At 39.2% G+C, this 18,489-nt stretch overlaps 1 protein-coding gene across 1 annotated transcript; it reads left to right on the forward strand.

The window, feature by feature from the left end:
* Positions 1–463: 463 nt before the first annotated feature.
* On the forward strand, positions 464–17,499 carry mov10a (Mov10 RNA helicase a). The gene is made up of 22 exons (XM_084738240.1): positions 464–1,072; positions 1,165–1,270; positions 1,375–1,544; positions 3,750–3,991; positions 4,101–4,347; positions 4,843–4,983; positions 5,851–6,013; positions 6,267–6,418; positions 7,180–7,350; positions 7,909–8,056; positions 9,409–9,570; positions 10,056–10,159; positions 10,283–10,380; positions 12,162–12,260; positions 12,440–12,548; positions 12,643–12,760; positions 14,712–14,903; positions 14,986–15,057; positions 16,398–16,523; positions 16,620–16,708; positions 16,993–17,111; positions 17,216–17,499. The coding sequence occupies exons 1-22, from the start codon at positions 954–956 to the stop codon at positions 17,278–17,280; spliced, it is 3,012 nt and encodes a 1,003-aa protein (XP_084594366.1). The 5' UTR covers positions 464–953; the 3' UTR covers positions 17,281–17,499.
* Positions 17,500–18,489: the final 990 nt, after the last annotated feature.

Genomic DNA, 18,489 nt, shown 5'->3' on the forward strand with positions numbered 1-18,489 from the left:
ATTAATGAAAGCCAAATCGCCAAATTTTCTGCAAATTCACTGCAAAGAAAAAAGAAAAAAATAATAACTTAAAGATGTCACTAATCCAATCGTTAGCATAAAGTATTTTAATGAATTTGGAAACACATGTACAGAGCTCTGTACCTGATTATGTCTAACTATAGCTTAGGGAGTGTCAGCAAAACCGTATCTGGAGGTGCTCATATATATTCGTCATATAAAAGGCGTAGGCAAATTTAAATTTGGTACATTTTGTCACCTATGCAAAGACAGAAGACTTCACACTAAAGCTGATCATACCGAGAATGTAGGCTGTTTCCTCCTGTTTGTTTGTTTTCGCTTTCCTTTTGTCAAGCAACTGCATACGCTCCCTGCCTCAAACCGTAAGAATTTAGTCTAGAAAGGAACCCTAGATTTGCGGGAAATCTCGCGAGATCTGTAAGTGTTTGTTTCCTCATTGTGTTCGCTGTTCAAACCAACCATGTATTATAATGCGAGCATGATCTGTTTAGGTGCAGGGACAAAAACAGTTTGTTAGAATTTGGGAAAAGTTTCGGCTCACGTTAAAATGATCACTCTCGCGAGATTTTCTCGTTAGTCTGGGGTTATCTAGACATCTGGAAACAACCGACCGTTAGGGAGCGTCCCTCACTTGGAACTTTGCGCCAAGCTGCGTTAAATAGTAGATTTCTATATCATTTAATGGATATTTTAACGTTTAAAATGAATGACAAATCAATGAGAGCCTAAGCTCCACTTCCACAGCGCGCGAATATGCACAAAATTCGCGCAAAATACGTAACATCTGGAAATGTCCTCACCGTCAGAGCGTATTTTCACACCATCCGCTACATTAATACTTCAGGAAATTGAAGCTGATAGTGTGTGAGTCGATGAACTTCCTCATTTTCAGTCGAAAGTCGGTCAGTAGCAGCGGCCTGTAACACGTCAACATGTCGCTCACAGAGTGTCTTGAATCCGGACTGGACTTCATTGAATATCTGGGAGACAGAATATCCAACACAAGCAAGAGGGAACTTCGTGACATCTACAACTCTGAATTTAAGGGCAGGTAGGCTGCAAAACAAGCGTGTGTCACATGCTGCTGCTGTTAGAATGGGCTGCTGTGTGTAATACAACTACTGTTTATGTTTATTTTCACAGAGAAGGAATAAAAGACCCCAACTTTTCCAGGGTGGTCTATGCCCTTCTGAAATTCAACAAAGCCTACATAAGACAGGGGAAGATCTTCATCAATGTCAGACCTCAGGTAAGAGCTGTCATTTCTCTGTTGGGGAACAAGACTGGACATGTTTTGCCATGAATTCAGAAAAAGATGAGGAAGTTACATATTATTTTTAATCCTTGTTGTAGGTTAGAGTGTACTGTGACCAGTGGAGGAGGCCCCACGCCCCTCAGCAGCCACACAGCCCACCTGAGGTACCTGCAGCACGCTCTTCTGTCCCCTCCGCCCCCGTGACCCCTGTGCTGACCCCCAAGAAAAAGCTGGCTACAGAAGTCCTTAACAAGTTGAAGACGAACAGGTGGGTTAGTCTTAGTGTGTTCTCTGAACAATGATGTTGTATGTTCCACTGACTCATGCGTCGCCATAAAAAGTTGGGTCAAAAGTCCCTTTTGTGAGCACTGTCTGCCACATGACAGAAGAATCAAGAGATCACTAATCCAACAGTCGTGGGAGGAGCGCTTTTATCTTAAAAATGACTTACACAGTAGATTGATATCAAAATAGATTCTGATTGAATGAACAAATAATTGACTAATAGCTGCAGTGTGGATAATTGATAGAGCTGAACAATTAATCACTATTGTTATAAAATCGCCATATGGCCAAGTGCAATATCCAAATTGCTGAACCCTAACCACATTGCAATTTTTTGAAAAAGGAAAAATGTATGAGAAAACAGCACAGATGACCTGGCCTAAAAATCTTATATCATATATACAGTATAAATATCACATCATCCGATTTTAATATTATTTTTTTCAGTGAACATGAAAATTGTTATTAAAAACTGGCCATTTCCACCAATCATATCGCATATTGTAATTTCAGTCAAAATTATTGTAATATGACTTTTTTTTCAGCCTTAATAATAGATGGATGTTAACGTATGATTTCCTCAGTGGAGGGGAAGAAACCTCAGTGATGCTTTCTGCTGTCCTCACTTTCCACAGTCAGGATCTTGTTCCATATCAGATGGTGATGAAGGCAGTAATGGAACCTGAGAGTGTACCCGTTAGAACAGAACTGGGCAGAATATGGCCCAGGCACCAGATCCGGCCCACTGCTGGGCTAAAAACAACTCTAACTTAGTCTGTTGTAGTCTTGTTTGTTGTGGCCTCAGGCTTTGTTTCATCTTAAACTGGAGCATCTGTAGATGAATTCCATACTTTATATGTTTTGATTCACTCAAGTTAACTTTGCCACCATCTCCGCTATGCGTCTGTGCAGTTGCTCTATTGCTCAACGTCCACTAGTAAAAAAAAAAAAAAAAAAGAAAGCTGTAGACTTCATTACAAAATCGACTGTAACTCACTTAAATTTGAATCAGTTTTCATTAAATTTGGTTTGTTATAAACTCAAAAAAATAAACTTAAAAGTGGTTACTTGTTGGATTTAAATGAAGTTGCTGGGAGCGGTCTAAGCATTCCAAAACATTAACCTTCTGAAAAGCCACAACTTCCACTGGAACATGCAGACTGTTACCTTTAAATATGCAGCGTCAAATGTAAATCATTTAGAATTTCAGCTTTTGTGAATTTTTTCCAAAAAGTAGATTTCTATATCTATTATATTGTTGTAAAGCTGCTATGTTTCTCGTAACGTTCTAAATAAATAACAGAATGATTTAAATAAATAAGAATATTTAAATTGAGAACTTTATCTTGTTTATTGTTTCCATATTAAGTTTATACAGTTAGGGAAACCCAGGATGCTTAATTGCGGTGCTATTACAATATTCTATGCATCCTAAAGAAAACTAACAATACTATACAAAACAGTTTATTAAAGACTTTGCATACATCTAGATGAGAAAACTGAGACTATACTATACAAATTAATTTATTTAAAACTTTGCAAATCTCTACCGGATGCATCTAAACAGTTGTATCAGCGATGCAGAAGGTTCCTCAGCATCTGTTGCCTGCTGGAGGTCAGCACTCTACTTACAGCACTCTTCTAGTTTGACATCGGACCGTCTGGAGAGACAGTAAACGGTGGGAAATGAAAAGAGGCTGAGCCGGGCGATGGGAGTGATGATGTGGGAAACTTGCAGGTAGACCTACAACGATTAATCAATTATTGAATTGATCGCGGACTATTTTGATACTCGATTAATTGGTTTGAGTCATTTTTTTTTAAAGAAAAGAATTCTCAGATTTCAACTTCTTAAATGTGAATTTTTTCTTGTTTCTTCAGTCCTCTGTGACAGTAATCTAAATATCTTTGATTTGTGGATAAAACAAAACATCTGAGGACATTATAATTTTGGGCTTTGGGAAACATTGATTTGCATTTGTCATCATTTTCTGACATATTAATCGATAAATTGAGAAAATAATCAACCGACCGATTGATCGACTGCGAAAAAATAATCCTTAGTTGCAGCATTACTTGCACGTACATGGTGCTCTATAAATTGACTGTCCAACCACAAAGATGCTTTCACTTTCCCTCTGTCGAGTCTTACAGCTATAATCTTTGATCATGCCTCTCTCTCACACAGGAAGAAGTTGACAGCTGATAAGGGGGGCGTTGAGATCACTTCGGATCCTGTGGTGAAGGATGGGAAGGTTCGGTTCACTGTGGATCGTCTGAGGGAGCTGTTCATCATCAGTTTCCACATCGTAAACAAGGGTCCAAACTGCATCCACTTCACCTACTACACTGCCCTGCACAAGATCCGCTGTTTCACTCTGGAGGACGAGAGGAGAGTGACCAGAGCCTGTCCGCTGTTCCTCTGTCCCGGTGAGACACCTAACACTCCTCCTCTCCGTTTTCACTGACAAAACAAAAACACACTGAAGAAGTAATTAATGCTCACAGCTCCTCCCGCGCCTTCTTCCTTGTTCCGCAGGAGAGAGCTATGAAGTCGTGGTTCGCTACATGCTGAATCACTACGGATATTTCCCCGCCACAATGTACTTTGAGTTCTGCCCGGATCTGCCGGGATCTGTGCCTTTTTGCATTGTGAGGGAGATGGAGGCGTTAGCCAGGACCCCGCTGGCTGTGGAGCTGGGGCCCGTGTCTCCTTACAAACGGTTTCAGACAGTCACATACAAGCCTGTCAACACCGTGATAGTGGAAGGAGTTCCTCCTGAGAGGTAAAAATGACTGTAAACCAGTCCAGACTCACAATAGAAATACACTTTTATAGTGAAGTCAAAAGTACAATATTTGCCTTTCAAATATAGTGGAGTTAAAGTCATACATTTCTGAAAAAAAAAAAAAAAAAACAATACTCAAGTAAAGTTCAGATACTCAAGTAAGTGTACTTTGTTACTGTCCACCCCTGATTGTGAGTCAGGTAATGTTACAGTGTGAGTGCGAAAAAATCATGCTGGTTTGAGAATTGCTGTGGTAAATGCAGCACACTGCATTTGCATTCCCAAATAGAATTAGCACAGTATTTTCCCGAACAGCAGGAAATTCATTAGTACAGATTTCAGTGTAAATATTTGATTTGGGAGCTGTTTGAAGGCTTTTTCCCTCACTTGTAATTGAAATTAATCAACAAGTGGGCCCAGAGCGGCCACTGAAATTGTGTTTTATCTTCACCGATTACAGTCATGATGCGCTCGTGTTTTGTTTCTCTGCAGTACCATCGTCAGGCCTCAAAAGATGCTAGTGAAATTAGGAGAATACAAGTATCCTCGTTACTTAAAGGAGCTGGCTAATCGAGGGATGGAGGACTCTGAGAAACTGTCTCCAGCTGCCAGGCAGAGTCTGCCATCAGTCAAGTGAGAGAACGACCAAAGTTTTTTCTGGGTTTAAAGGGCAGGTCCATTATTATTATTATTATTTATTTTTGTTTGTTTGTTTGTTTTTTGTAAAGCTGAGAAAACTCAAGGCATCTTCATCTTTCAAGGCATCTGGCTTAACTAGTTTTTTGGGTTTTAAGTCAAACTCAACTCAAACTTCTATGTTTTGAAGTAAACTGTGAAATCGATAAGACAAACTTCAATCTTTGAGTTTTAGAAACCACAAAAATTCTGTATTTGTAAAAAATTGTTCCCAATTTGTCATGATTTGGCATCTTGAAAAATAAACGGTTAATTGAAAGTATTAAGTCATTACCCATTATTCCCTTTCACTTTAATGAATACATTTTTGAAATACAATTTGTTTTTCTGAAGAAAAGTAAAACATCTGAACAAAAGATTTTAAGTTGGGAAATCTTTTTTTTAGTTTATTGCAAAACTTAAAGAGTTTGAGTTTGATTCAAAACTAAAAAAATTGTGAAGACAGGCCCCTTGAGATTCTGAGTTTTCTCAACTTTTTCTTTTAAAGATAGTGTTTGTTTGTTTATTCAAATCTAAAACATTAAAAATTTGGTCATATGTATATGTTTTAGTGTCAAAATGTTATTTTTTTATTTTATCAAGCCCTTCCATCTGACCTGATGCAGGGTTCTGCATGATAATATTGCTGCATAAAACCCCTATATGTTGACGAAGGGGAGGGCATCAGTGCTACAACCTGCGTCACTTCTTTTTTCTAATGGCTGAGTGGGAGTTTCCATGTGAAAAACCTGTTCAGGAACTGAGATGGAGTCGAACTTTAACTCCCTCACCATCACAGCGTTTGTGTATATATTGTGTGTCCAGAGGTCTCCTCAACTCTGCCTTAAAGATGAAGACGTACTCTTCTCGGTTTCACCTCCTGCTACACCTGGAAGAGATACAGATGGAAGTGGACATCAGGAAGTATGACCTCAACAATCAAACTATGATTCCAGATCAACGCAACAAAAAACTGCTCACACTCAGAGTAAGGAGTTCTCACAGCACATATCTACTGTTTCACATGGCAGCAATCAAAAGTTTGTGTTGTGAGTCCAGAACAGGTGTTTCTTATCTTTTCTCTCTTTGCTTCCTTTGCATAATACTATATAATTTCTATTTGATGTAGATGTTGTCGTCTGAAAACTTGCTGATCTACTGTGAGCTCAGTGATCTGTGTTGAGAAAAGAATAGAAGCATTGCAGAGCAGAAAGAAGGCCAACATTTCTATCCTCTAACAGGTTCCTGGTGTTGCTGAGAATCGACCATCTGTACTACGAGGAGATTGTCTGAGGGTGTCCAAGTCTGAAGACAAGGTTGAACCAATCACCGTGTACAACGGATATGTTCACAGAGTGGAGCTGGAGAGTGTGAAGCTGGGCTTCTCCAAGAAGTAAGAGCTGGACTAAGGATACTTGTCTGCTTGAAACCGTGCCTCTCCAAATAAAGAATCAAACTCGAGGGCTGTGCTCGCTGTTCAACATTTAGAGTTTTTAGTTTGGCATCACACTGAACTCAGCCTACACGAGTCTCCTGGTTCAGCCTCCCTCATGTTTTTGTCATCAGTGATGTGAAAACATCAGATTTTCACACAGTCAGAGAAAGTAAAGTTTGCATCCTGCTGGTACTTAAGGTATAAAATCCCAGCACACCACTGAGCTTCTCTCCTCTGTTTCCATCCTCCGTTCTCTCCCCTTTCATCAAAATTACTTTTGTGGTTTGTGGTGATTTTGAGACTCAGTTTGTGAAGTTTACACCCTGTCATTCCTCTGTGTACAATGACACAGCAAAAAAAGAGCTGGAACCTGTTTACCAACCACACCTCAGGTTTCACCTTCTCTCACCAGTTAACCACAAGTACATGTTGTCACATGGATTGTTATAGTGTGACTGATAATGTGAAAAAAATGTATGTGATTCTCCTTATTTATACTTTCTCACTGAAATATGTGTATTAAAATCTGTTCATTTTTGTGAGCCTCAATCTGTTTTATGCTGTGACTGTAATGCACACTGACTGCCAAAAAACAAACAAACCAAAAAAAAAAAAAAAAATGCTGCTGAACTTAAAGAATCTCAGTAGATTGAGGCGTCTCCTACAAATGATTCCACTCCTAACTCACACCTTCCTCTCACCTTCCACCTCTGTCTCAGGTTGTTGCAGATTTTTATCAGCAATATGAAGTTTAAAGTGGAGTTCACTATCAACCGGTACAGCCTGAGGCTGCAGCATCGCGCGGTGGAATTGGCAGCAAAACATCAACTCGAAGAGGTGCTGTTCCCATCTGGTGCAGCGGTGGCTAATCTCCCCATGCCTAAACTCAGGTCTGTTCCCTATGCAACATGGGAAGAACATGCATGCAGAACACTCATAGACGAAGCATCATCCACAAACCTAAGTACCTTAAAGCACTGTATAAGTTGTAGTACAGAGAGGCTGTCTGGCATTGGTGATAAGAGTGTATGAAATCGTAATGATGAGTGTGTGTGCTCAGCAGCTTTCTCCTCAGTTCTCTCTGGGCTCTCATCCACCATATTGTACTAACATGAGGGGATACTGTTCTTTGGTTTAATGCCATAATGTTGCCTCAAGTGGGTATAGTACAACATGGGGGATTATGTTGAGAACTTGCATGCAAAGCTTTGCCTCCTCAAACACACAACAGACAAGACAAGTTCACTGTTTCCTGCTTGGACTTAATTAAAGCAAGTTGTATCTCCTTATCATCTGTGACAGGGACACAGATAACAAATTAGATTTTCATTTGCACATTTTGAATTGCTTTATTCAGCTGATTCAGTTTCTGTTTTGGGCTCTACCTTTTTAAACAGTAAAGTGTTTTACCTATGTGTAAAATGTAAAAAATCCATTCTCACATCCAGAATGTCCAACCGTCAGCTTGAAAACAACCCGCAGCAACATGCGGCGGTCCAGCGCATCGTAGCCGGATCATCAAAGCCTGCCCCTCATCTCGTGTTTGGGCCTCCTGGAACTGGAAAGACAATCACTCTGGTTGAGGCCATGAATCAGGTATTAAGTGTTCAAGAATTTGTTCAGTCATTAGTCTGAAGTTAGGCCCTGAAAACCAGCTCCCTTTAGTGTTTGCAGTGGAGCTCTGTATGAACTAGATCTGCGATGATTTGTGAATTACAAGAGAAAAGCACCAAGTGTTTTCATAATATTATTTCAGGAAGTTTTAACTTCTTCAGTGTCAGGATTTGCAGCACAGTAAGTTTCACAGTAAAGTGAATATTTTTAGGTCTTGGGCTGTTTCTGGAATAGAACAAGAAATTTGATGACGTCACATTGGGTTCTAGGTAGGGGCGTTGCAAAATACTGGTAATGAGGATAACTATGATATTTAAAAAATGAAATATTGATATCATGTTAATACACATAATTATACATTGTAATATTGTGTAAATAATCCATCATCTCTTATTCATCATGTATGTTCTTAAATCAGTTACAGTTATGGTTACAGACTCTCTCTCCCTACACTCTATTTTGAGTGTAATTCATTTGCAAAAAATGAGACAAAATGCACAATAAAGTTAAAGATGAAAGGCTCATAACATTTTATTTCAAACTTTGTTACTGTGAATTCTTATGGCCCAGTATAATCGTGTAGTGAAAGTCTGATGTGACAGCCTGGATTCTACAATATTGTGATGGACATTTTTACATTTTTGTTTTATAGATCAGACTGTTAGTTGAGCAAATGAGATTTGCAGATTAATCAAGAATGAAAATGTTTGTTACTCGCAGTCCTAATATAACCACACCGCCTGCCAGATTCAGAAATTTCTGGGTTTTGTCTGTGCTTTTCTTACTGGGTTGAAGTGGACAAGTCAAACTGGTGACGTCATGTATTTCCCCTTGACAACTGACAGCTGATTCAGACAACATAGGAATCAGAAATAGAAAGCTGTTTGCTTTTTGGGGGTTGTTTGGTTGCCATGGAGATGCCACGTCAGTCAAATCTGATCAAACCACACCCACATAGTCCTGAAGAAGCCTCAAAGTCTCATTAATTTATAATTTGGCGTGCTTTTTCTCAAACTTGTTGCTTATTCAGTCAGAAATATTTTATGTTAAAGAGAAATATTCAGGATTTAAAACCAAGTTTTTAGGTAGTCTGTTTCTTTGATTGTGCACCTGACATATAAACTTATTTTTATAATTCATGAGTGTGCAAGGGGGAGCCTGTCATTCTAATTCAGCTCATAATTGGCCTGAACAAATTCAGTAGTGCGCTTTAATTTCTTCCAAGATGCACACATTTCTACCTAAACCAGTAGTGTTAAATAAAAGGCAGCAAAGCATCAAAATAATGTGTCAAGAATTCTGAGTAACAAATTTTACTTTGCTTACATTTGCAGGTCAGCAGGGCAGATCCGTCAGCTCACATCCTGGCCTGTGCACCGTCAAACAGTGCATGTGACCTTCTCTGTGAGAGGCTGCTGGTACACATGGAGCCTCGTCAGGTTTATCGTCTGTACGCCAGCAGCCGAGACCCGAGAAGTATCCCCAAGAGCCTCATGGTGAGCATCAGCTGACAGTTTCTCATCCACAGGATAATATGGTTACTGACCATAAAGCAGCTAAAATCTTACTGGTGATAAATGTGCTTTTTATATTGTGTGATTCAGTACATTTATGGCTATGAATGATCCATTAAACAAAATGTGTAACTAGATGTACATGTTACTGTTTTGAGTTTCAAAGTAAAAACAGAAAGATGTTTATATGTAACAGTAACGTCAGCAAGTTCTCCCACATTTTAGCTAGATGACTCATTACAGTGATCAAAGTCTTCTTACCAGTTTGGCCTTAATGATTCATGATGTTTGTTGATCTGCATGTTGGTTACTACAAACAGTGTAAAGAAAGTGTTGCCTGTTTACTAAAACTTGATGGGAGCAGATGTATGGATCATAAGGGGCTGTAATAGAATAACCTCGGGTAGATGGAAGTCTTACATTCAAATGCTTAAATTTAATTTCTGTCATGTTTTTTGCTCTTGCAGAAATGCTGTAACTGGGATGAGAGAGAAGATAGTTTTGATTTTCCAGATAAACAAATTCTGATGAAATACAAAATCCTAGTGACAACTATGATCACAGCTGGCAGGTAGGTCCCTTTCATGTATAGTAACCATTCAGCATTTGGTATTATTTGACTCTTTGGCGTCATGAGCCATGCTGTATGTGCTTATTACTACTGTAAAATGTTCTGCTGTGTCTCTGGTTTCAGGCTGGTGTCTGGAGGAATCCCGGTCGGCCATTTTACCCATGTCTTCTTGGATGAATCAGGCCAGGCAGTGGAGCCAGAGTGCGTCATTTCTATTGCAGGTAAATGCAGAATATCTAATTTATCAGGAGACCACAATGTGGGCTGCCACAATTAGTCAATCAATCTATGAATCGATTGAAAGATAAGTAATTGGCATCTATTTTGATAAGCGATTAATAGTTTGTACTTTTGTGCTTTACTTTATTATCATAAATGAAGAGTCTTTGGGTTTTAGACTGTCGGTTAGACAAATAAAACAATTTGAAGATGTCACACACAGTTTTGTAATATTTATACATTAATTAATTGAGAAAATAATTGGTAGATTAGTCAATAGTGAACATAATCGTTAGTTGCAGTCCTTACTACAAAAGTCTTTTTTTTTTTGTGAAATCTTGATGAAAGAATCTGAAGATGCATACAAACTAATACAGCACATAGATCATGCACCCATTCATGTAATAAATCTGATTTGTCAGATAATATCTTAGAGATTGCAGGTCTAATTTTGATCAAATCTGAAGGATGATCTGTTTTTGCATCATTATCTAGTGCTGGTCTATGCAGTGTTGGCCACATCTTGCCGAAAAGCAGCCTCTGAGTGGCTCAGCACCTATTAATCTGGTTTATGACAAAATAAGTAAGCTATAGTGGAAGCAGAAGTATGGAAATAGCTAACTTGTGAGCCATTTCGCTTCCTTCTTCTTTCTCTGTTGAGAGCTGCACATGCACAGTACCAATCAAGCATGATGTTTATGGATGCAGCGACAACACCAATCACATCTTTCACGAGTTAACATTTTCTTATCACCTTTATTGCCATCCCCGACAGCAAAACCAATGTGTTTAATTTGCAATGTGTGCACTGCTGGAGTTAAAGAATAGAATATTCGGAGGCACCGCGCTGAGAAACGCACAAACCTTCTGGGCAAAATTTCCAGAAGGATCGCAGGAGAGGGACACTGAAGTGCAGAGTTTGATTGCATCTTACTGTCAGAGCCGTATCCTGGGTTTTGGCAAAGAAGAAAAGCTCATTCACAAACTCCAAAACCCTAACAGAATGCACGCTGCGCATCTTGAATGATGCATAAGTGATGACAGAATTAAAGCCAGTGTCACATCTGGTATTAAAAATGTACTCGTCTGACATTGTAACCATTTACAGGGTTGCCGAAAATGTCTGGACTATCTACATTTCCTGGTTTTAAAATATAGCCCATCTGACTTTGTAATTGAACAGCCCTGATCTAGTGTATACAAATGGTATTGGCTCAACCGTGCACTAAAACTAAAGGTCGAGATTTTTAACTTTTCTGATGAGGATGTTAGACATTACCATAATAATTCTGTCACTGATGGAGGGTACAAGTGGTAAAGCCTCCCGAACCAGGGCTGCAGTACCCTGAACAGATTTCTCCCTGGTCTTAGCACAGACCTTGATCTGGGAATCAGTTGCACTTTTCTAAAAGCACATTGCAGACAATTGGTGCAGTTCATCACTGAGCATGTTCAGTGGCAGAAGTAGGAATGTGAGGAATGTGGGGGGACAGAATTTTCTTTGCATTTAAAGCTCTGTCCATTTTCACAGCTTTAGCCAGTGGCTCCAGAGAGTGTGAATGACTGTTTTGTAAAAAATTTGAAAACATCTTTATCAAAAAGTCTGACAGAAGCTTCTCACTGCTCCCAGATTCTATACTACACCTCTCAGAAAGTATATACTGACCTTAAGCCAGACCACCTCTCTCTAGTCTTTATGTTTTAAGTTTGTAAGTTTGTAAGAGGTACTCCTGTGGTGAAATTGATCCGTGTTACTGATTGGAAGCTTCACTTTGTTCCACAGGTCTGCTCAGAGCAGGGGATGGTCAGCTGGTCCTGGCAGGAGATCCAAAGCAGCTAGGACCAATAATTCGATCACCTATTGCAATCCAGCATGGACTTGGTGAGATAAGAGGGATTACATTATTGCACGCTGTGATAGTAATTACTGCACTGTTAACCATGTTTAGTTTACTGACAAAAGTGTAGGATAAAATAAAAAAACAACAACTTTATTTTCATTGTGCTTAACCACATGATTCAAGGATATAAATTTAATACTGTGACAATAATGTTTTTCAGGGCTCTCTCTGCTTGAGAGACTGATGACGAATAATCCTTTATATCAGAAAAGTACGGACTCCGGACACTTTGACACCCGTTTTGTCACCAAACTACTGAGAAACTACAGGTTCGTGTTTCAGTTTTCATCTCTAGTTAGAATGCTTTTGTTTTGATTAAAACGCTTCAGCTTTCTTTTTTTTCCCTCTCTTTTCTTCTCTCAGGTCTCATGCTGCCATCCTGAAAATCCCCAACGAGCTGTTCTATGAGAATGAGCTGCAGGTGTTTGCCAACCAGTGGGATCGTGAATCCTACTGCAACTGGAAATACCTCCCCCAAAAGGTTTTTAATTTCTCCAAACTTTTGAAATGATCTCAATACCGATATCACCCAGGTGCACAACACATGGACGCACTTTGCTTAAAAATCTTCATGTTCAAATTGTGAAACATATATTTTACTCACATGAAGACAGCCCACAGCATTACTCAGTTATGCAATACTGCTGCCTCTTTTTATTTAGACCATATCACACAGAACTTGAAGCAGCATTTTTGATTGAGCAGCACCACTCACACGCTCAAAATTAAATTTACATAAATTGCACTCTGCTGTTTGGCTTTTTTTCCCCCTTCCTTCAGCTTGAAATAGCTCCACACAGCTGGCATGACAAAAGTCTCACGCACCTTCTAGCTACTGTTCATGTGACACATGCTGCTCATCTGTGTTATCTCTCTTTACGGCCTGTCATGCAAAGATTAATTCAGCATTTACATGATAGTTTAAGCCAGTGGTTCCCAAACTTTCTCTGCTGGGACCCCCTTTGGTTGATAAGAACATTTAACTAACCCCCCACTTTGGGAACCACTGGTTTAAGCTAATGGATCATATCGGATTATTATGTGTTCCAGTGATTTTGGCCACTAACTGATACCAATGCTGGGTATCAAATCAGCAAATCACTAGTATATACTTACGACCAACTACAGTGAATTTTCTATATCCTTTCATGGACAAGTTTAACAATTTTACATGTTAATTTACTAGTCACAGAGAATACAAAAGATGCTACTGATGCAACCCTGGGAAACTTGGCACACACTCGTCCAGCGCCTCCACAGCTTGGTTGCCCGTGCATATAATTAACAACAAGAAAACTGAGCGTTGAGTTGCCAGGCTCAAGGTAATGTGTGGGCCCACCTGTTTCCTCTCAGCTCTGGCTCCGATCCAACGATCATCACTCAGCCAGCTCGCTCTCCTCTGTCCGTCATCACGTTTCCTCAGTGCTCCATTGAAAGTTCATTGAAAGTTTTTGCAGGACATTAAACACATGAAATAATAACTCAAAAAAAGTGCTTTGAATAGGAAAAGGGGGAGACTTGATGGTCATTTCGTCACAGCGCAGAAACAATTAACTCTCTTCACTCCGGGTCCCACACCTGCTCCCCATCGTCTTACTTAATTACATTGGCGCGCCCCTCTCAAACCAACACCTGCTGTGTGACCAGGTAAGCCCAGCCCCTAGCCTGACAGCCATGCAGGACAGCCAATAGGGAGCGAGTGTGCCGTGACATTAGGATCCCACTAGGATCACTAAGAGTTTTTGAAGCTTGGCCCAGTTGGGATATCTTTGCCTCTGATACTCTGATCCACTTTGTTTCTAATCTGTCCTCCAAATTCACAGTAGTGCAATACTAATTTGCATCGACTGTTCCTATTTTTTGGGCTTTTAAAGCCCTTATTGGATAGATTCAGCTGTAGAGAGGCAGGAAAGGGTGAGAGAGGGAGGATGACATGCAGCAAAGGGCTGCAGGTTGGAATCAAACCAGGGCCACTGCCTTAAAGACTCAGTCTGTGGACATGGGGCGCACGCTCTACCAGGTGAGCTACCAAAGTAACGTGTCGTGAGTGTCCCTTTAATTATAATCAGTGTCATAAAGCATCAAGACCCATATTATTTAAATGCCTTAGACTGTCACAGGAAACATGACAAAAAACATTACAACAAATTAGATCTTATTATGGCAGGAACTCTCATTAGGAGCAAAAGTAAAATTGTAGGGAAAAAAAAATCTAAACTCCCATTATGATGAAAGGGGAAAGCCCTGGGAGGGCTGTTTGAAGAGGAATGCTTTTTTTAGGGCAGTCAAGCGTGAGACAAAGTACAACAGAGCACAGAGATTTAACAACAAAAACTCAACGGGACATTGTGGAAACAAATTACACAGATCACCAAAGAGCCTGTAAAACACAGGGATAACGTAGATAACTGCTCGCTCTCACATCACTACAGGGTTTCCCACTGATCTTCCACGGGGTGATGGGCAAAGACGAGAGAGAGGCCAACAGTCCGTCTTTCTTCAACGTGTCAGAGATTGAAGTTCTGGTCGACTACCTCACCAAGCTGATGGAAACACAAGGAAAGAAGGGTCTCCCCAAACTCTTTGCTAAAGACATTGGCATAATCGCCCCCTACAGGAAACAGGTGAGTCTGCATGGTGCTCATGTGTATCTTTTACAGATGTGAGCAAACAGATTTTGGTAATAACGCTGAGTTCTTCTCACAGGTGGAGAAAATCCAAAAGGCCCTGAAGTCCGTCCCAGCTCTGAAACGATTGGCTGATCTTACAGAGCTCAAGGTAAATACATACATTACTCTGTATCAGCTGTTAGGTGCTCTGAAAGAAATACAATGACACTCACTCCTCTGAACCAAATCAATACAATTAAATTTTCTCATCTGTTTCCTCCCATGGACAACTGTAATTAAATAACTAATAAATAAAGAAAGTAAGAAAATAATAATAAAGTCAGATAGAGCATTTTGCTCTTGCCTTCCACACAAAATAAAGGCGATTCAAGTCTTGCTTGCCTCTCTGCACACGTGGCATCTCTTCACATTCTTTAATATGACCACATATTACAATCCCTTAATTGTCTAGTAATGCTAAGTTATTGTTTTGTATTGGTTCAGCCAGGTTATATAGGATGCTGAGTCCACTTATAGACAGGTGACATATTTTGAAACATGAAATGTCGACGTGTTTTTCTTTAATTTGTCACCTTTCTGTAGATTTCTACCATCAAACATAATTTTGGTTGTTTATAGCACAATAAAATCTGATCTAATGTGATGAAGAAGTGAAATAGGGCTTATTTAGGGCTGCATTTACATAACGTGTATATAAATATGTCATAAGGTGCTGGAAAAGCTTGAAAATGCACCTTGATAGAGGCTTGAATTTGACTTTGTAAAAGGTGTAAGTTGCTAGAAATCCCTGTCTGAGGACCTGAGGCTTGTTGAATCAGTAACTTGTTTTGGAAATCACTTCTCAAAACTTACCTAAAAAACATTAATTCTAGCGCACACACAAATTTTATTCCCAGCATATTTTATCTGTTTTATTATTACTAATTATCTTTATTCTTGGAGGTTTTATTCCTTTATTTGCTTCATTTGTGTATGATTTTAATTTCCTGATTTTACTTTTTAATACTAAGTTTATTATTATATTTTTATTATAAATAAGGATTCTGATCTTCCTGTATGCCGTAGAAAGGCCACACAACTATTACTTGTATTGTTTTCACTGTAATTTAATTCACTTGACATTGGCACTCCCACACTTAACATTTACATATTTGATAATATTGTTATTGTCCATATTCCCCACCTTTGCAGGCTCAGGCTTCTGCTATAAGTAGTGTCTTTTATTGCCTATGTATATTTATGTATATTTATATGCAAACTATGTTAGTCATTCCACTTCTCTTTCTTCTTTAGAATTGTTTTGTCCTTATTTGTGTTCAAAATGTTATATTACTTAAAATGTTTACTATGTAGTAATTGTTAGTCATGTCATAAGAATTTCATTGTTCAGATTAACCCTGTGTTGCACCGTGCATTTGACAAATAAAACACTTTAAACTTTTAAATCACATTGTGTATCTTGGCTGAAAATCTGATTCTCCCCCTCAGGTTGGGTCTGTGGAGGAGTTTCAGGGGCAAGAGAGGAAGATCATCATGGTGTCTACAGTCCGCAGCAGCATCAGCTACATCAAGATGGACAAAGACTTCAACCTTGGATTCCTGTCAAATGAAAAGGTTTGTTATGCTCCTTCATATAAAGACATATAAAGTGTTTTTTAAATGTGTTTATCCCCTTGTTTCTTCATTGATGTGTCTGTATCTACTCTGCAGAGATTCAACGTGGCCGTGACCAGAGCCAGGTCCCTGCTGATAGTCGTGGGAAACCCTGTGATCCTCAACAAGGACCCCATCTGGGCGAAGTAAGGCAAAGCGGGAGACAGGAGATGTTTTAGCAGTGTTGAGAGAAAGTTTTCAGAAAATACAACAAGAGTATTCTTTCAACCGCAGATGCTGAGTTAAGAGCTTTGTACTGAAAACATAATGTGATTGAGATTGAAAGTGCATTCTTGACCTTGGTAAATAGTAGTTGACAAAACAATCTCAACACAAGGTCTATTTACGAGCTTATGGGAGCTTATTTAGAAGCTTATTACACAATGAGCTTTTCATCCATGCTTGCTTAATCTGCGGTTTTCATTCGCAGGTTCATCAGCTACTGTGTGAAAGAGAACGGCTACACTGGATTCGACTTTAGAGATGCAGAAGGAGAAGATGATCTTGTTTCGAGACTGGCAACCCTGAAAATCAACGTGGATTCTGACAGTTAGTAGAGATAGAAAACGCTAATGTAAACTTTCACACGGCAGTCATGAGATGTTCTTGTTGTGAGAAACTGAAACTTTTGTGTCTTTGTGCGTTTGTCACAGGTGCTGAACTGGAGGAGAGTCCCCTCCAGCAGTATGTGGACCCCGAATGGAAAAATGAGCATTAACATCACTGTTTGACAGCTGACACAAAACAATGAACAATTTGCGGTGACGTTCTCTAAAAATGATCAGATTTAAAGGACTGGTGTGTAAGATTTAGGGGGCAGAATATGACAGAAACAGAATATAATATTCAGAATTATGTTTTCATTAGTGTATAATCACCTAAAAATAAGAATCATTGTGCTTTCAGTACTTCAGAATGAGCTGTTTATATATACAGAGGGAGACAAACCAAACACTGGCTTTAGATGGGGCCTTTTGCAGCCACCATAGTTTCTCCTGCACAGTTGGAAGGGGAGGGTGAGTTGAGTTGTAACCTCACCACCAGATGCCACTAATTTCTACACAGTGGCCCTTAAGGTACATAAAGATACACAGCAAATATCAGTATAGATTTTTTCTTCTCTTTGAGTTTTAAACAAACTAGAAATTGGCACCCGTTAGTTAAGAATATATCCTTTTCATGACTTTTCTAAGAGCCGTTTGCATATTTTAGTGCAATAAAACAGTGTTCTGTTTTTCATGACTGCCAAAACGAAGTAGCACACCTTTTGTTCTTGACTTTTTCACTTCAGTGGCTTTTTAAATAAAGCTGGCACTTCTGGCAAGTTTAATTAGCATGAAGATTTCTCCACATGAGCAGTTAATTTTCTTGGTGAAAAAATAAGAAACAGGCGATAATATTTCTCAGGAATTCATCACCGTTTGTCTTACTGCTGTTTGCACTTAAAAAGTTAGTCTCTTTAAGTCATCTATTCCTTTTTGATGATAGTTAAAGAAATAAACTTTCTTTTTTGAAGCATATTATACTGCACACTGTCATGTCATAACCCTCCCTTTGAGCAATCTCATTTAAAGCGACAGTTCACCCAAAAAAACAAAAATACATGTTTTTCCTCTTACCTGTGGTGCTATTTATCTGCTGACATTGTTTTGGTGTGAGAAGCTGAATTTTGAATATATCTGCAGGAGAGCTGGCTGTTTTCTCTCGAGTATCATAGAACTGGATGCCACTCGGCTTGTGATGCTCAAAGCACCAAAAAAGTACTCTTGAATAACTCAACAGCAATATGAGCAGTTTGATGGAGGAACTATTTTCTTTCTCAAATGTTTTACACCAAGTACCAAAATATTAGGTTCTCCTGAGTACCATCATTATGACTGACGTTAAAATAAAGTGGTGTAACTTTATGCTATTTAGCTACAGACAA

This window comes from Lutjanus erythropterus, chromosome 2 (assembly GCF_056507025.1).
Source record: "Lutjanus erythropterus isolate fLutEry1 chromosome 2, fLutEry1.hap2, whole genome shotgun sequence".
In the NCBI taxonomy this organism is placed as follows: domain Eukaryota; kingdom Metazoa; phylum Chordata; class Actinopteri; order Lutjaniformes; family Lutjanidae; genus Lutjanus; species Lutjanus erythropterus.

What these genes read in the sequence shown, in the direction of transcription:
- mov10a (XM_084738240.1), top strand. Translation starts at nt 954, where the DNA reads ATGTCGCTCACAGAGTGTCTTGAATCCGGACTGGACTTCATTGAATAT. An exon ending in CTGATCTTACAGAGCTCAAG is followed by an intron (nt 15,058 to 16,397) that starts GTAAATACATAC and finishes TCTCCCCCTCAG; the next exon opens with GTTGGGTCTGTGGAGGAGTT. An exon ending in AATCAACGTGGATTCTGACA is followed by an intron (nt 17,112 to 17,215) that starts GTTAGTAGAGAT and finishes CGTTTGTCACAG; the next exon opens with GTGCTGAACTGGAGGAGAGT.